Here is a 16,798-nt window from a genome sequence, read left to right as displayed (position 1 = left end):
AGAGCCCCAGGTGTGTCCGTGGGCGCGGGTGGGTCGGCGCATGCTGTCCCGCCAGGCCACGGCGAGCTTTTCCTACGAGCTCTGGAACGCCAGCCTCGCAACGCCGCCTAGGCTTGGAGCGGCAGGAAGCCCCTCCACCGAACTCTCCCAAGGCGCACTGGGCTTGCGCTTCAGGTTGGCCGCTCGGGCTTCCCCACCCAGCGACCTGGAGTCCCCATTAGCACAGAGAAATCTCCGTCCCGCCCCCCAGCACGAATTGCCCGCAGCTGGGCTCCGTCTCCGCACTGCTGTTCCGGACAGGGATCACAAGGAGGAGACTGGGCGTCCCAGGGACGCGGGTCTGGGGCAGGAGGGAGGTCGCGGGAGCCGCCGGGGCGCACGCCGCCTGGCGGTGACTGCTTGCGAGCAGCCTGAGCCAGGCTCCGGGCCGAGCCAGGGTCCTCAGAGGAAGGGTCGGTCCTCGGCTCCAGGCTGCGGGTGCTGCGCCGCGTGGGCGTCGCGCGGCGGGTAAAGGGAAGCACAGGGCTGCGTTTGCGGGATCTTAGGACCAGTTCACAGGACCCTTCCACGGAACAATTGGGACGTCCCGCGCAGAGGCTCGGAGGAGACCCGCCTAGTGCCTTGCACCGGAGCTAGTGGGACGTGGGGTAGGGGCCGCGGGAAGGAGGATCCGCTGGGGGCTTAGGAAAGTGTGTGGCAGTCTTCCCGAGCCAGGTCTCCCCGTCCACAGCGGCCAACAGTGCCGCCTAGCGTCGGGGTCTGCAACCCAGCATCCCCTCGGGGACCCTGCGCCCTTGACCCGAGTCCGGTCCGCCTGAGAGCAGACCTTGCGCGGTCCCCTCTGGAGCCCCCAGTCCCGGCGGCAGGATGTGCCCGGCTCCTGCGCGGCCACCTGGGCCTCCGCTCGCCGCCGCGCGTGGATTCTGGCTCCCGGGCCACCGTGTGTGCCTCCCGCGCCGCGCCGTGCGCACCGTCCGCCAGGGCCGGCGGCCTTCAGCAGAGGCCCGGGAGTCCGGGGGCGCGATCCACGGGATCCCGGCCAAGCGCGCCCTCAGCTCCCGCGCCCCCGCGCGCCCCGCCTGCCCAGAGGCCCGCCTGCGCGGGCGCGCAGCCCTGGGGAGGGTACGGACAAGCGGGCGGGGCCAGGAACTGCGGGGGGGTCGGGGGGGGGAAGAAGCAGGCGGGAGTGCGGGCGGGGCCTGGGCCCAGGTCCCGGGCGCAGGCGGGCCGGACCCAGCTCCGCGGGGGCGGCGCAGAGGCCTCTCCGGGAGAGGAGGGCGGCGGGCGGGAGGAGGGGCTCCCCGCGCGGGGCAGGGGCGGAGCGAGCGGCCGCCGCGGAACCAAGTGAGTTCGCTTCGGAGCCCGCCGCCCCCGCGCCCCCGCCGCCGCCGCTGCCGCCGCCCGCGCGGGGATGCAGGATGCTGGTGAGCGCCGGGCTCCAGCGGCGGCGGCAGCCTCTCTTGTGGCCGATGAATGCAGACCCGCCGCCTCCGCCCTGGGTCTGGATGGTCCCCGGCTCGGCCGGGCTGCTCCGACTGGGCGCTGGGGTCGCGCCCCAGCCCTTGCTACTCGCTACCGCCCAGCCCCCCACCGCCCCGCTGCTCCGGGGGCCGCCGGGCTGGCAGGCGCCGGGCGAGCCGCTGCTGCCGCTGGTGCCGCTGCCCTCTGCGCCAGACCACACCGCTGCCGCTGTGCACCACCTCCCCCTGCTCCACGGGCAGGTAATGTGCCCCTGTCCCCAGCCTCGGGTCCCGGGGCTCCGCGTCCCGCGTCCCCTCTGCCCCTGGGTGCGGCCCTCGAGGTCCGGGCTGCCCTGGCCCCGGGGCTCGAGCTCCCCCATCCCTGGCGTCCTGGCTCCCCAAACCCCAGGACGCAGCAAAAGCAGCCGGGCTTCGGCAGCAAAGTTCATGCTTCGCCGTCCCGTTCTGCCTCCAGGCAGTTTTTTCCAGTGTATTTGGAGGTCTCTCAGCCAAGCCTTGTAGAGACTCGCACCCCAGGCCCCGGGGGACCGCCCAAGCCACAACTTGCGCCCGGCCGGGGTCGCTGTCCAGAGCGCGGTGCTGAAGTCGCCCCGCCGGAGCTGCTCGCGGCCGCGGCGCACAGTGGCGACTGATCACAGAGAAGTGAATACTTTTACAGTCTTCGCCAGACTTGGAAAGCGAGCTGTGAATCAATAGCTATTTCTGATTCTGTTCTGGTTGGGTTTTTTTTTTTTAAATGTGAAAATAGACTCAGGACGATGCTTAAGAGAATTCAAACCAATGGAAGCCAGCAGGGAATCCTGCCTTTAATACCGAGAAATGCTACTGGTGATAAACTACCCCCGCCCCTCCCCCAGGCCCGTGAGCCACCTAATTAGCCCGCTAACGCCCGCCGCACGGGGGACTCTCGGCTTGAAACCCGGAGCAGGAAGGAGAAGCGGCTGTACCTTCGGTTAGTGGTGCAAGGCAGGCTGGTTTTGGCGAGGTCCATTGTTTGCTCCCGAACTATGCAGATGCATTTAAACCGGGGGATAGCGTGTATTTCATTCCAAGGATCGTCTCCATTAGCATATTCAAATGAGCGGTGTGTCGGTCTGGCCGTGGAACCCACTGTGTCCCGATGTTGTCCTCTGAGCCCTTCAGAAAGGTGTCAGACTCCTGCGCTGGCCTTCGGACCCGGCGCTCCGCCGCACGGCGGTCCTGGAGACCGTCTCTCGGTGTGTGATGCCTTTAGCACCGGGTTTCATTGAATAAACGGCAGCTTTTCCAGCCTGTTCCGGGGCTGCTGTACCGGAGCGCGGCCACTAGAGGTATATGAGGTCCGGGAACTGCAATTTTCTCTCCCGGAGAGAACACTCCCCCCTCCACTCCCGCCCCCTTTTTTTCTGTGTAATTTAAAAGAGAAAAATCTGCAAACCTTATTCATCTTTTAAATATTTGTGTGGTGCCTGTTTTCTGCCCAATGACCATATTTAGAGCCAAAAGAACATTTTCACGTAACAGGAGAGTTGAGCACGATTCGACGAGAAATAGAAGAAGCCTTCCACCCGCCTGAGCAGTGGTTTTGCTAGTTCTTGCCTGATGGAGATCCGATTATTTGAGTCAGGGAGACGGTTCCCCAGAGGGCCTGGCTCCTGCGGTACCTGCTCTCTCTCACCTTGTGCTCTGGGGCCATCGGGGAGCCCCGAGCTCACCTGTGTCCTCTGTGCCTTGGAGCCCCAGGCAACTTCACATCTCAACCCCTCAGCTCGCTGTTCTGAGAATGCAATTTGTGTTTGTCTTTACAATGATGAGTATGGTTCGTACAAGGTGTTTTACTGGAAGGGCCGGCCCGACACGCAGTGATGCCCAGCATTCCCCTCTCCCCCACGGGTCCTCATCACGTCGGGGCAGAAGCTCCTCACCTCGTTCTCAAGGGTCCGGGCTCCCAGGCTCCTTCTCAGTCTTGAAGGACTCAGTGCGGGCAGTGCTCAGTCACGGTTCTGATGTGAAAACATACATTTCTAAAATTTGTGAAAAATTTGAGGGGTTTTTGACTGGGGAAAAGGGGAATTTTTCTCATAATCAAATACATATATTTTTCAATTCCCTTTGTTAAAAAAGCGCCATCCCCGAATCTTCCGGCAGGAAGTAGAGGTGAGTGGTACGGGCTAACGAGCACCCCCTCCTCTCCTCTTGTGTTCCAGTGGCTCCTCGGTGGCCCCTCGCTGTCTGTGGGACTGTCCCCCTCCTCCACTGCGGAGCTGGTGCCCACGTTCCCACCGGCCTGCCCCTCTGCTCTCCCACCTCCCGTCGGGAAAAGTTGGCCACACAAACGGACACCTAACTGTAAGGTAAAATCGCACGCGGCTGCATCCGGTAAACGGGCTGGCATCGCGAAGTCGCCAGGCGTTTCCATACCAACAGGAGGCACTGTTTTCTGTGTGCTGACTGGGCCACACTGACTGTCTGGGTGTGGAGAGAGGTCTTTTCAGAATGATATCTGTCTGCTCAAAAAAGCCAGCAGAGGGTGGGGCAGGGGTTGTTTTGTTTAAAACATTTGGATCCTGTAGAGCAATACACATTTTTCGATTGTGGACCCAAATCTAGTTTTTACAATTTTCAGTTATTTTAAAGATTTTACTTATTTATCTTTAGAGGGGAAGGGAAGGAGAGAGGGAGAGAAATATCAATGTATGGTTGCCTCTCATGAGTCCCCTGCTGGGAACTGGCCTGCAACCCAGGCATGTGCCCTGACTGGGAATCGAACTGCGATCGTGTGGTTCGCAGGCCCGCGCTCAATCCACTGAGCTACACCAGCCAGGGCTACAATTTTCAGTTTTTGACCTGTGCCCACTGATCAAAAGATAGCCTACGTGTTATATAATTCCAATGGAAGTTTTAGCTCTGAGCTTTTCTTGCCGTTACTGCTTTCAGGGTTCATCTTTCTGATGGCTTATTTTGGATTTTGAGTTCAGACTTACTGGCCACACTTTGTTTAACTGAAAACTAAACAAAAAATTAGGGTGGTGCCTTGTTTGCCCCACACAACTCACTGGGTGCTTCTGTAGCCCGGAAGCGGGCCTCGGTGCCGACAGAGCCGAGCCCACAGTCGAAGCCCCGTGCAGGCAGCTTCAACCGGGTGGCGGTTGCTGCTGGATCTTCAGGTTGGAGAAGGACGCTTCTGTCGAGCCCCCACTTCCAGACTCCCCGATATTTGATCAGTGGCACGCAGGACAAACACTCACAGGCGCCTTCAGCCTTCGCCGTGTGCGTGGTCTGAACTGCCACTTGTTTTCTTTGTGGACAGATCTTCGTAGACAATGGCTTTGCTCTGGACTCAGCGTGGATCTATCCCGGGGACTCACATGTGTTCTACGGGTACGAGAAGCCTCCCGCACTGGCCAGCCCGGTCGCCCTGTCCCTGTCCAGGCCAGCTCCTGCCCGCCGGCCACTGCCCGCCGTGGTGTTAACGCCGCAGCCCGTTCCAGGTTGGTGCCCAGCGCGGCGGACACACACCTCTTTCCTTCTTCTTGTTTTAGCCACGAGTTGGTTTTAGCTTTGGAAACTGTATTTGCCGCTTCAATGAAACACCTTTTTAAAAGTTCTTTCAGTAATATATTTCTTATCATGGGTGTGCTTCCTTTTGATAAAGAACTTGAAGTTGGGGTGACTTCTTTGCTGTGTTTTCAGGGTGTGGATGTGTTTTAAGGCAAAGAGGTGGCTGAGGGATTCGCCCGGAAGCGTATCTCTGGTGCTTTGCTTTCAGAGGTGGACTAAGGCTTCTGCCGGTGGCTCCGACTGGGGGCACTGAATGCTCTGGAATCTCACTTGAACTTGTTCCAGCGGTGGTGGGGGTGAGGCATGGGTTTCAAAGCTCCTGGTCAGCAGGACCTGTGAGAATTTGGTGAATTTTGCCTTTACACCGAGGCTGGTCCTGGGTGTGGTCTGTGAAAACACACTTGTGTGTGGGGTGTAGTTTGTTCTGTCTTTGGAGACTTGTGACCTGAAGGCGCATTCGTCCTGGAGTAAACTCCCGTGAAATGACCCCTGGGTAAAAGCTGTGTGATAAGCCTGTACAGTACCAGGAGAGTAACTTCACCTTGTGAAACTTTAAAAACTGATTTTCAAAACTACCTTAACAGACGATCATGCCGTAGAAGCGAATGTTGCTTGTGCCACAGTCGCCTGGCAGCACCCTCCATCATGGAGTTTTTTAGGACTTCGGGGTCACATGAGCTCCCTGTGACTTCCCTGTCCACTCGCTCGTCTCGGTATGTGTCTCTAGAATTCGGGAAGGAGGACATGCCCCTGCAAAGGTGACATGTGCACCCATGGCCAAGGAGATGGCTCAGTGTGCTTCTGCGTGTGCCCACCCGATGGGCCCTAACGTGCCGTGGGCCCTGTGCAGCAGTAAGTCCGGAAGAACGGTTCCGCTGTCTGTGCTTTTCATGAGTCTCAACGCTTCTTGGCTGAAGCTTGCCTCTCTTCCTGTCATCAGGCGTTACGGGGTCACTGACATCTGCGTGGGCTCCACCCACCCGCGCACCTGCAAACGTTCTGGGCTCAGAGGGCTGTGCCTCCTGTTTCCTGTAACGAGGTGAGAGGTGGCTGGAGGGCCAGCATCGCCCCAGGGCACCGTGGCTGTCTGCGTAGATGGGAGAACCATGTTTTACTGTCCTAATGCACTGGCAATAACTATTGGTAAAATCATGAGGAATTTAGTTTAAAAGCAGATAGATTAGTTAAACTGTTTAGACAAATTCTTGGAGTGAACTTTCTGCCTCTCAGCTCGCCCTGGAATATCATGTAGACGCTTGGCAGGATAAAGGGCACCTTAATCCTCTTCTCAGAAAACTCACACTATGAACACGCTAAGTGTCTATTTAGCTGAGGAAGCTGTCGACGTGAGAAACGTCCAAACCTGCAGAGGATTTTTAATGAGACTGCATTTGAGCCAAACGTGGTGGTTGCCGGGAAGCAGGATCTCAGATGCTCCAGAGAGTAATGGTTTTGCAGTTTCTTTTATGCATTTGAAATTAAGGAGGGAACCTAAGGAGATTGGAGGAAGCGAGGGGGGATTGGATTACAAGATAGTTAATAAGATTGTGCGTTCTCTCAAGGGAGGTGGCGCCTTCCACGGGGGGCTTTCCTTTCATCATCTCAAAGGTGTGTGGACCCAGATGAGCAGGGACAGTGCCCGGGGCGGCTCAACACCTCTCCCTGAGGAAGGGGGCGGAGAGGGGGTGGGTGGTGATGGGAAGAGACTGGACTTTGGTGGTGAGTGCGGGATGCAGGGTGCAGACGACTGTCACTGAGTCGGACACTTGAAACCCACAGGGTTAGATTAACCCCTTCCGCCCCAGCACCGTCGGTAAGAAAGAAAGCAAGAAGCTACGGGCGTGACTGCCCACCATGACCGGCCCCGCCAGGAGTTTGTGGTCAGACCACCGCACGTGGTTACTTCCTGTGGAGCCCTGTGTCTGGTCCCAGGTCCCCTCTGGACTGTAAATCAGTCGGAGGGATGCTCGGACGACCACCAGCCTTTCGTTCGGATGGGCTGGTCTGGTGGGGCTGGGAGGGCTCAGTTCTAGGAAGCCTGTGTCGACGCCGCCCTGCAGAAACGGTGGGCCGCAGACTGGGAATGCACAACGCTGAGCCCAGGAGGCGTGTGGCTGAACGTCCCCCCAGGGGGAAGGGCAGGCGAATGGAAGGCTTGGGGTCTGAAGCATCGCATGGTGGCAATGCTCTGGTCTTCTCCATCCTGTGAACTCTCACGGTGTGAGTTTCTCCTTTGGCCTCACGTTTTCTGCATTTGGTGTCTAGTGTGACATTTTTGTCAGTCACGAAGGCGATTACTGTTCAGTGATCACAAACAGTGGGGCTCTGTGGGAAAACTCACAGAACGGGGATAACTGTTATCAGGGCTAATGTCATTGGCAGACAGGTAAAGACAGACAGTCCATTTTTTCTGTGTCAAACAGCAATCGGCAGGTGCACAGGCCTTGCCGATGCCTCGGGGTGGCTGCCTGCCTCCGGAGTGGGCAGCATCTCGTTCCCTGGGAGTCTTGGATGTCTGCCGTAGGCGGGGGCACGTGTCGGAGAGGAGGGTAGGTGTCCCTCCACAGTTAGGCTCCCGATAAGCTCCCTTCCAATGAGACTGGAGAGTGTCTTTTGTTCCCTGTCCTTTCCAATAAACGGAACCTCCAGGCAGCAGTCAGGGAACTCCCAGGTCTGAGTCTCCCGAGAGCTCCCTGTGAGAGGAAGTGGTCACAGAGGTGCCATTTTCTGGAAGTGACTGCATCACACCTTGACACTAGCTAAGCTGTCTCCCTTCAATCACGTTGGCTCATAAGTCCCTTTGTCCACGTCCACTTACGTGCTCTGTGGAAACAGGGCTTGCCAGGAGCCCAGGAAGGGCCACACCGCTGTCCTGGGTTTCCCATAACCCTGGCCAGTCCTTTAATTCCCAGCCATTGTCTACCCACACAAGGTGCCCTAGACATTTCCATCACTGAGGTCACAATGACCCCAAGAAATTTAACATGCAAACAAACCTTCCAGTACGTTCTGGGACCTCCCAGAGTGAGTGACTCCTCCACACCCTGAGGTTTCGGACACCAGTGAGACCTGCTCTCCCAATGTGGTAGCTTCATTCTTATGCGCGTGAAAGGCTGACTGAGAAGAATCAAAGGGTCCTCGTCTAGGCTGCTGGGTGTCGGCGGAAGGCTGACTGTCGTGGCCGGGGCTTGTCAGCCTCAAGGACACGGTTTCCCAGCCAACCTTTGCGAGCGCATTCCCAGGGGAGCTGAGCAGCTGAAGGCAGAGGAGACCCCTATAGGGCTACCTCATGCCCTAGAGTGAGACAGAGTCTTAGTCCCTCAAGCGCACCCGAGCAAGGGCCAGGGAAAATGCACCGGCCTCCTGAACCACAGGCTTTCTGAGGCACGGCCCCTCTCTCCGGTGAACATGCTTTCACGATTTACAGAGAGACCTCCACAATTCGGTGGGAAGGAAACACGCACACCTCAGCACAGAGGCCACAGACGACAAACCCGAGCCGACTCACACTCGGTGGTGTGTGATGTCAGCTCTTCTCTAAGATCGGGAACAAGAACTCTGGCCACCCCTGTTCAGCGCGGTAGTGGAAACCCCAGGGGAAGTGGTCATGCAGGACATCAAATCAGAAAGGAAGCAGTAAAGGCTTCACTTGCAGACGATATGATAATATATACAGAAGACCCTAGAGACTCCCACAAAACATTGTTGGAATTAATCAACAAATTCAACAAAGTTGTAAGACACAAAACCAGCATTCAGAAATTAGCTGAGTTTCTATATGGTAACAACAAAATATCTGAAAACGAAATAAAGAACAAAGTTATCCACAATAGCATCAAAAACAGTAAAAATACTCAGGAATACATTAAACCAAGGAAGGAAGAGATTTACCCAGTGAAAACTATAAGACTCTGACAAAAGGAATTGAAGAAGACACAAACAAGTGGGAAGATACCCTGTGTCCACGGGCCAGAAGGAGGAATATTGTTAAAGCAGTCAGACTACCCAAAGCCATCTGTAGATTCAATGCAATCCCTATCAGATTTCAATGGTGATTTTCACAGAAACGGAAGAAAGAACCCTAAAATATTTCTGGAACCATAAATAATCCTGAATGGCCAGAGCAGTCCTGAGCAATAACAAAGCCAGAGGCATCACACACCCATTCAAACTATACGACAAAGCCATCACAATCAAAACAGCATGGCGCCGGCCTAGGCACAGACATGCAGGCCAAGGGAGCAGAATGGAAGAGACAGCCCAGAGGCTGTCTCCACCCGTAGTCCACCCGTAGTCCACCCGTAGTCATGGAGACGCAGGTCAGCACCGTGGGGAGAGGCCACCTTCCACCTGCCGAAACAGGCATGGCCAGGAGACCGGCGCCCATGGGGCCCGGCGAGGACGCGGAGCAAAGGGAGCCCTCTGCCCTGTTGCCTGGGGTGTCGCCTGGTTCGATCATTACGGAGAATGGCACAGAACTACCGTGCGCTTCAGCGATGCCTCTGCTGAGCACGTGTCGTGAGGAGATGGAACAGGACATGGAAAACTGTCTGCATTTCCACGTTCACCGTAGCGTGAGTCACAAGTCCAGGACGCAGGAGACCACCCTCGGGTCCACCTGCGAGTGAACAAATAGGAAGATACGGGGCATGCGACACCGCTGAGTGTGTTCCAGCCCCGAGACGGCAAGAAGTCCCGCCACTTGTGACAACACAGGGGGACCTTGAGGGCGCTGCACAAAATGAGATCAGCCAGGCACAGGAGGACACGCACTCTGCGACCTCACTTGTGTGTGGGGTCTAAAAGAGCGGAGGGCAGAGTGGTCGCCGGGGCGGGGGAGGGGACATGGGGACACGTGGATCCCAGGTGTGCGGTTTGGGGAGGGGTTCCTTCTGGGGCTCTGGCCTCAGCACGAGATTATCCACCCCAAGGCTGCCAGGAGACTGGGTCTCGAGTGTTCTCTCCAAAGGAAGAAACAAACGACAAGAAAGTTCCAAATCGAGCACCCACGCTTCCACCTTAAGAAACGAGAAAAGGAGGAACGGCCGACCCGCAGGAAGCTGCAGGGAGGAAACAGCAGAGGCAAGAGCGGAAATCAAAGAACCCGAAACTGGAAAAATATAAAGAGCATCAATGAAACCCCAAGCTTTCCTTTCTTGTTTTTTTTTTAAAGAATGACCAGCGCAATTGAAGCCGCCCTGGCTGTGGAGAATAAGAAAGAAAAAAAGGCACCGCAGATACCTGAAGTCCAGAAGGAGGAGAAGGCGCCACCGTGGAGCTCGGCGCTGGAAATGCGGAAGGGAGACCACGTGGGAGACCTCGGGCAACGGCGTGGATGGCCTGGACCACACCCATGCTGGGCCCCCAGCCCCTGCGCTCACGCTGGAAGACACAGGGCCAGCTCCCTGTCTGCTGAAAACCTGGGATTTGCCGTCCCCTCCCTCCAACAGGGAGCGCGCCCGGCCCGATGGCTTCCCCACGCTTCTCCCGAACACCCGTGGAGGGGCCAACACCGTGGTGAAGCAGGCGTCCTCAGAAAGTCGGAGCAGGAGCAGCAGTTCCGGAGTTCTTTTTCCACAGCAGCGTCCCTCAGACATGGGAACCGGAGCGGCCTTACAGAAAAGACAACTACAGACGGATAATACTTCACAGACATGCAAAAATCCCCAACACGAGGTGAGTACTGTACAGAATTCGGAGCACATCACCGCCCAGCGGGGCCTTTTCTGGGAATGCCATGCCGGTTCAGCTTTAGAAAATGTGCGACTCACCTCATGAAAACAACAAAGAAGGAAAACCACGTGATCATTTCCAAGGATGCAGAAAATACATCTGTGAAACCCAACACCTGGTCAGATTTTTAAAAAAAACACACCAACTTCTAATTCCACTCAGAATTAAGGGGGGTTCATCAGACGGAAGAGGGGCATCTGGGAAGGAGCTGCAGGTGAAGTCGTGCTCCCTGGGGGCCCCGCTGCTCTCTGAGATGGAGAACACGGCGGGCGTGTGCGGGGAGGCCTCACCCTTGCAGTGGGGGGCGGGGGAACGCAAAGAGCACACAGATTGGGGGGAAGAAATGCAACTGCGCAGGGAAGAGGAGGCCGTGTAGACCACCTCGGGTTCCAGACCACGGGTTCCAGCAGGCGAGCGCAGCAAGGTGTGGGGCCGGGGCCCTGGGATGGTTCTGCTGCGTCCCGGGCTGTGGCCCAGGCTGCTCTGGTGAACCATCGAAAGTGGAAATACGGCCATGGGGCCACGGAGCACCAGGAACGTAACACACTTACAGGTGAGGCTGCTAACAACATAGGTGCCCGGAAAACTCGAAAACATCGATTGGAGAAACCAGACGTTGACAGAGAGAGAGCTCTGTGTGCTAGTGGCCGGAGAGACGCTGTGGCGTTAGGCGTGGCCCGTAAACTCCAGCTGATCCTAAGTAAAACCCCAGCTCCCAGACACCGGCCCGCTGGCCCTGTCATGGGTGTGGAAGGCCACGGGGAGCAGAGGAGCGCTGGTTCTGGAAAAGAAGTGTGAGGACTCACAACTGAGTGATCCGAGTGCTTGCAATGACGCTGCGGGAACTCGGGCTTCGTGGAGGTGGCGAAAGCATGAGAGCAAAGATCAGCAGAAACAACAACAGGCCTTCTAGACGGTTTCACACAAATGCGCTCAGTCACATTTGGGCAAAGGTGCAAGGGCCATTCCGTCCCAATAAATAAATGGTCTGGGAACAACTGAGCCCTTGCCTTTGAAATAAGCAAACGCCTCTCGACCAAAACCTCGTATCACGCACAAAAATTAACTCAAGATAGACTATAGATGAGGTTGTCAAATAAAAACCCTGGAACCCCTGGAAAGAAACACAAGAGAGAAACTTGTGAGCCTGAGTCAGGCAGAGACTTCTCAGACGTGACACCAAAATCAGGAGCCGTAAAAGAAAACCCGTTGACAAATTAGACTCAACGTTACTACCGTTCTTGGAAAATACTTTTAATTAAATGCAAAGAAAAGCCAAATATGAAAAGGAAATATTTCCAAAACGTATATGTAATAAAGACTTGATATCCAGAGTATACAAAGACCCTCACACATCAAATTAAGAAAACAAACAGCCCCGAACATGGACAGAATACGGGACCAGACACACCGCCAGCAGAGAGGTGAGGACGGCAGGGGAGCCCGTGAGAATGCGCTCAGGGTTATGTCATCGGAGAATGCAAGCCGACCCTGCCCCGAGTGCCCGCACACCTGTCGGAGAGGCTGTGGCTCCAGTGACTCAGGGAGCAGCTGAAACTCGCAGAGCTTGCTGGCAGGAATGCCACATGTCATGGTCACTTTGGGGTCAGTGTGGCAGTCTCTCCTTACAGGCACACCCTGAGCTGTTTTCCCAAGAAAAACACATGTGTCCGCCAAAAAGCCTGGGCACAGGTATCGGCAGTGGCTCCACGTGTGAACAGCAACACCCAGGACCATCTAACTGCTTGGTGCCTGGCGAGGGGTTGGCCAGAGGGGACATGTGCAAACACGGAGTGGAATGGGGCACACGCAGCGAATGGCTGGATCCTGAAAGCGTGGAGGTTAGTGGGATGATCCAGGACAGACATCCCTGCCCTGTGGGCTGCCCTGTTCGGGACCTAAGACTGAACACAGCTTCGGACTTCCAGGGGAGGGGCTGGGGGAAGGTCCTGATGATGAGGAAGGGGGAGAGGTTAGGGGTTTGGTCAGCTGCCGGCCTGTGGCGGTCATGTGACTGTTGGCGCTGTTGAAATCAGAGAGCTGGTCACCCCGAAAGAGCAAATTTCACTGAATGTAAATTTTATCTGCATACACTCAACTTTTTTCTAAAGAGAGACTTAAGACACGCCCAGGGAAGTGTGTGAATCTTGTGTGACTCTAGTTTGAGAGAAGGAATTGACAGACAACGCAAACTGAGAAATCAGGCAGCAACTGTGTGTTGCCTGCTCTCCGGGAACCCTGTCCTTGCAGGTGTGACGAGAGCCCTGTGCTGAGGCTTCTCTTTGAAAGAACCTGGTGCTTGGGAGACGGGTGGGGGCTCGTCCCAGCACTCATCCCCGAGCATGGGAGCCCAGCGTGGGGCTGGGTGTGTGAGGGCAGCGCCGGGTCTCCAGTGGGCGATGGTGGCAGGTGGTGGGCGCAGGCGTGGGTGTGGGGTCATTGCACGATCCTCTGTGACGTTACTGTTGGGAGTGTCCACAATGCCAATTGAAGGAAAAAAGGGTAAAAAATCACGCCATGAAGCACACATCCAAAAAATGACAGAGCGACTGAGGGGCTCTCAGTGGCCAGGACCCAGTGAACTGGGAAGTGGAGACGAACCACCAGGTCGCGCCCAGAAGCCTGGCCGGTTACAGACTGACCAGAACCAACCAACAAGGCACCTTGAGTCACAGACACCTTCACAAGAGAGCCACACACGAAGCTGCGCTAGGAAGCAAATGGAAAGCTGGGAGGGATGGTGGTGTGGACCGTGGGAGGCGTGAGCAGGGCCAGTTCACATGCACGTCCAGGCCTTGGGAGTGAGAGACAACGCAGGGGAACTCGAAGGAGCACAGGATCGAAACAGAGGTGTTTAGAGTTTTAAACGCAATACATTAAATTGATTAAAAATACTTTTCTCACCCACGGTCAGAAAAAAAAATACATTACATGGAGAAACATCTCTACTTGACATTCGTAAACTTTAACTTTATAATTAGATGAGCTGTTTTCTGGGGGCGGGTGAGCTCTTCCGCTTGGATGAAGACGGGACATTCCGCCGCATAAATCAAGGCCGCGTCTCCAGCCCGTTCTGTCCGGGCCCGTGTGTGGCAGCCTCGGCCTCCCCGGCCCCCCGCCCAAGTCCCCTCCACACCCTCCTCCAGCATCGCCCCTTGTGAAGTCGTTTGTCCTCATTCCCGATGCTTTTAGAAAACAGCAGAAATCAAAATGAGTCAGTTACGGGGTCAGATGTCACGTGTGAAGGGCACCGGTGACCACCCCGACGGGCAGATGGAAACGTAGCCGGGACAGGGACGCCCGCGGGGCTCAGCGGCAGGCGTGCCTTTTGTGGCTGCAGAAACGGTGTACAAATAGGGAACGCACTGACAAGGTGAGCGGGTTTCGTAAGAACGCCTGTGTTCTTTCCCCAGACCGTAGACTGACGCGGTACCGACAGCAGGAAGGTAACGCCCCTTCGCGATGCGTGAACGTGGCCAAACTCCGCCGCGTCTGGCTGTTTTGCAACAGCTGCTCGCTGCTGGTCTGTTACCTTGACGACCCGCCGGAAGTCCCAGCCCACGCAATAAGAAATGACGCACTAACAGGAAGTGCGCGTGACATGCGTAACTTCTACCTGGTCGAAAGTCGTGGGGTTCAACTTCACGACTCTCAGAATTTGAGGGACAGTGTGGCAACATGAGGATCAAACCCAGACATGCAGAAGACGGTGCGTCTCCTGCGCATTCGCTGCCGCGCAGGCGCTGCAGTGGGCAGCGAGCCAGCTGCGCCCGGGGCGCAGAGGGCCGAGTACCGGCGCGCCGTCCGCACCGGGAGATGGATCGCCACCTTTGCTTCTGTTTGAACTTTAGATGAGGACCCCGAGGATCTGCCGAACTACTTCTCAACTGTAGAGACTCGCGGTGGCCTTGGGTAGGAAAGCGGAGCTCTGAGGTCCATTTCTTTTCAAAGTATTTGTGCATATAACACAATGCTATGTGTATTACTTTCTTGATAAGTAAAGACATCGTTTAAAAGTGTTAGTCATGGCATAGACACCTGAGATAAATAAGTATATGCTTTAAAAAATTTATAAGAGGGATTGAACTAAATCTAAAGTTACACCAGTTTTTAAAATGAGGTTCCAATGTAGTAATCTACATATGGTTTAATGTAATAAGGTTTAAAAGAATTGTCATGGAGGACAATATTCTGCTACCATAATAAAACACACATAAACAGATGACTCACAGGAAATCATAAATTATTTGTAGTTATGATTATTATGCACGATGTGACTCACTCACAAGTAATTCAGGAAATGCAAATCTAAACCAGCAAACAGAATATTATTAAATCAGCATCGTCTTTCAAAAGCCCTCAGCCCCGCCCACTGTCTGCTGTCATGAATAGAGCATGTTTGTTCTTGCACGACTGTTGGAAGGAGTGTGTGATGGGCGTGCCATTTGGCCTTCGGGCCCTGTAAAGTGTGAATATAATTTCACTTGGTGATTCTCCATCTGTGGTCGGTCACACATGGCAACCTACGACCTCAAGGGGAGAGCAAAACCGCAAATGTTCCTGACGAGATGACCGGGTAGGTGCGTGGTGATACACCGCCATCGAAAACAGACAGTCCAGGTTTCAGGAAAGTCACATCGGACGATTCTTCAGACCAGAACCAATGCTCTCATCTCACTTCAGTGAGAACTTATGGAAGCAGCGACACCCTGTCTGGACAGAACGGTCCAAACTCTCTGAGCTCCGGACACACTCAGGCCCCGGTGGTGGACGGACGGATGCCCCAGAGATTCTGCTGCTGCGGTCATTCCTGGCTGCGGTGGTCAGGGGCGCTTTTATTCCCAACGCCATGATAGCTTTTACTTTCTATTTTTAATGAGCACGTATCACTTTTATAGTCAGAAAGAAGCCGTAAAACGCAGGCAAGTGCTTCTCTCCTCCTCATGCCGTTGAAAGCGGGCGTGTCCGCCATGGCCGTGGGAGCCCTCGCCTGCCATGGGTCCTCAGGGTCCAGCCCAGGTGGCAGCACCCACCTTGCTTAACAGGGAGCATCCCACAGAAGACTGCCCTGAGTGGTTCGGTCTGTGGTCTGTCCCCACCTAGGGTGTGTCACAGCCAGTGGGGGAGGGGCTGAGGGCCCCCTTCCTCTGGGAGTGGACACAGTTCACAGAGCGGGCTGGCAGGTGGAGCCAGGCCAGGCTCACCCACGCCTCACCTGTGTGCACATGTCTGGTGGCAGAGATGACAACCCGGGAGGGCTCCTGGGGCCAGTCAGGCCGGAGGGAGCCCAGCCCTGACGCGCACAACAGCCTAGCTCCCTGGAGTCCAGCGAGACCAGGGCTCGGTGCCTCCTCCTGGAAACAGCCGGAGCTGCAGACGCTCAGAGCAGCAGGCAAGGGCCAGGGCCACCTCGTTCAGCAACATTCTAACATGCGTGGGGGGACCCGGGTTGGGTGGTCCCTGAGACACGAGGACCCCTCACTCATCTCCTGAAAGGACTGGTCAAGCGTGCTGCACTTCCTCCTCCCGTGTCCCTGTCCTGGGCACCGTTGCTTCTGCTGGGACAGCGTCCAGCCGGTGGACATGTCACCCACACGGCTTCCACCGGAGCTGAGCTCACTTGCTCAGTAGACACGGTGAGCCAGCAATGGTCTGTGTGTTTGAATCTGTGGCTCAGCAGGGTGAGTGCCCACCAGGCGAGGCCTCTGCCACAGCAGGAGCCCCTCTGGCCGCCCTGTCCTTGGCCCCACACCCTCCTCGGCCAGGCCGGGGCTCTGAGGCCCTCCCCTTCCCATGGCAACCGCAGACTCTTAGACCCACAGAGTTCTCCGTCCCGTGGAAGGACACAGATGCCCATGTTGAGTAGGTTATCTTCACTGTGACCTCACCTCAGCGCATGGTGACTCCCCAGTGCCACGACATCCCTGGACACAGCATGGGGACCTGGGCTGGGGCAAGGGTACCCCCAGCTTGGCTTGTCCTCCGCACGGTGCAGCAGTGACTCTCTGGGGTGTCCTCAGTGGCATGCCTGGGGCAACGGGAGT

At 56.1% G+C, this 16,798-nt stretch overlaps 1 protein-coding gene across 1 annotated transcript in view; it reads left to right on the top strand.

Annotated features, from left to right (window-relative positions):
• Positions 1–867: 867 nt before the first annotated feature.
• Positions 868–16,798, top strand: part of TCERG1L (transcription elongation regulator 1 like) — an 82,145-nt gene continuing 66,214 nt past the window's right edge. The window contains 4 exon segments of the mRNA XM_037051289.1: positions 868–1,122; positions 1,257–1,721; positions 3,668–3,814; positions 4,771–4,951. Of these exon segments, the coding sequence (XP_036907184.1) occupies positions 868–1,122; positions 1,257–1,721; positions 3,668–3,814; positions 4,771–4,951 (1,048 nt within the window).

Source organism: Sturnira hondurensis, unplaced genomic scaffold (assembly GCF_014824575.4).
Source record: "Sturnira hondurensis isolate 20B ecotype Veracruz unplaced genomic scaffold, ASM1482457v3 Scaffold0007208, whole genome shotgun sequence".
NCBI lineage: Eukaryota > Metazoa > Chordata > Mammalia > Chiroptera > Phyllostomidae > Sturnira > Sturnira hondurensis.
The sequence above is the reverse complement of the archived record's forward strand: the minus strand, read 5'-3'. Positions and strand labels throughout refer to the sequence as shown.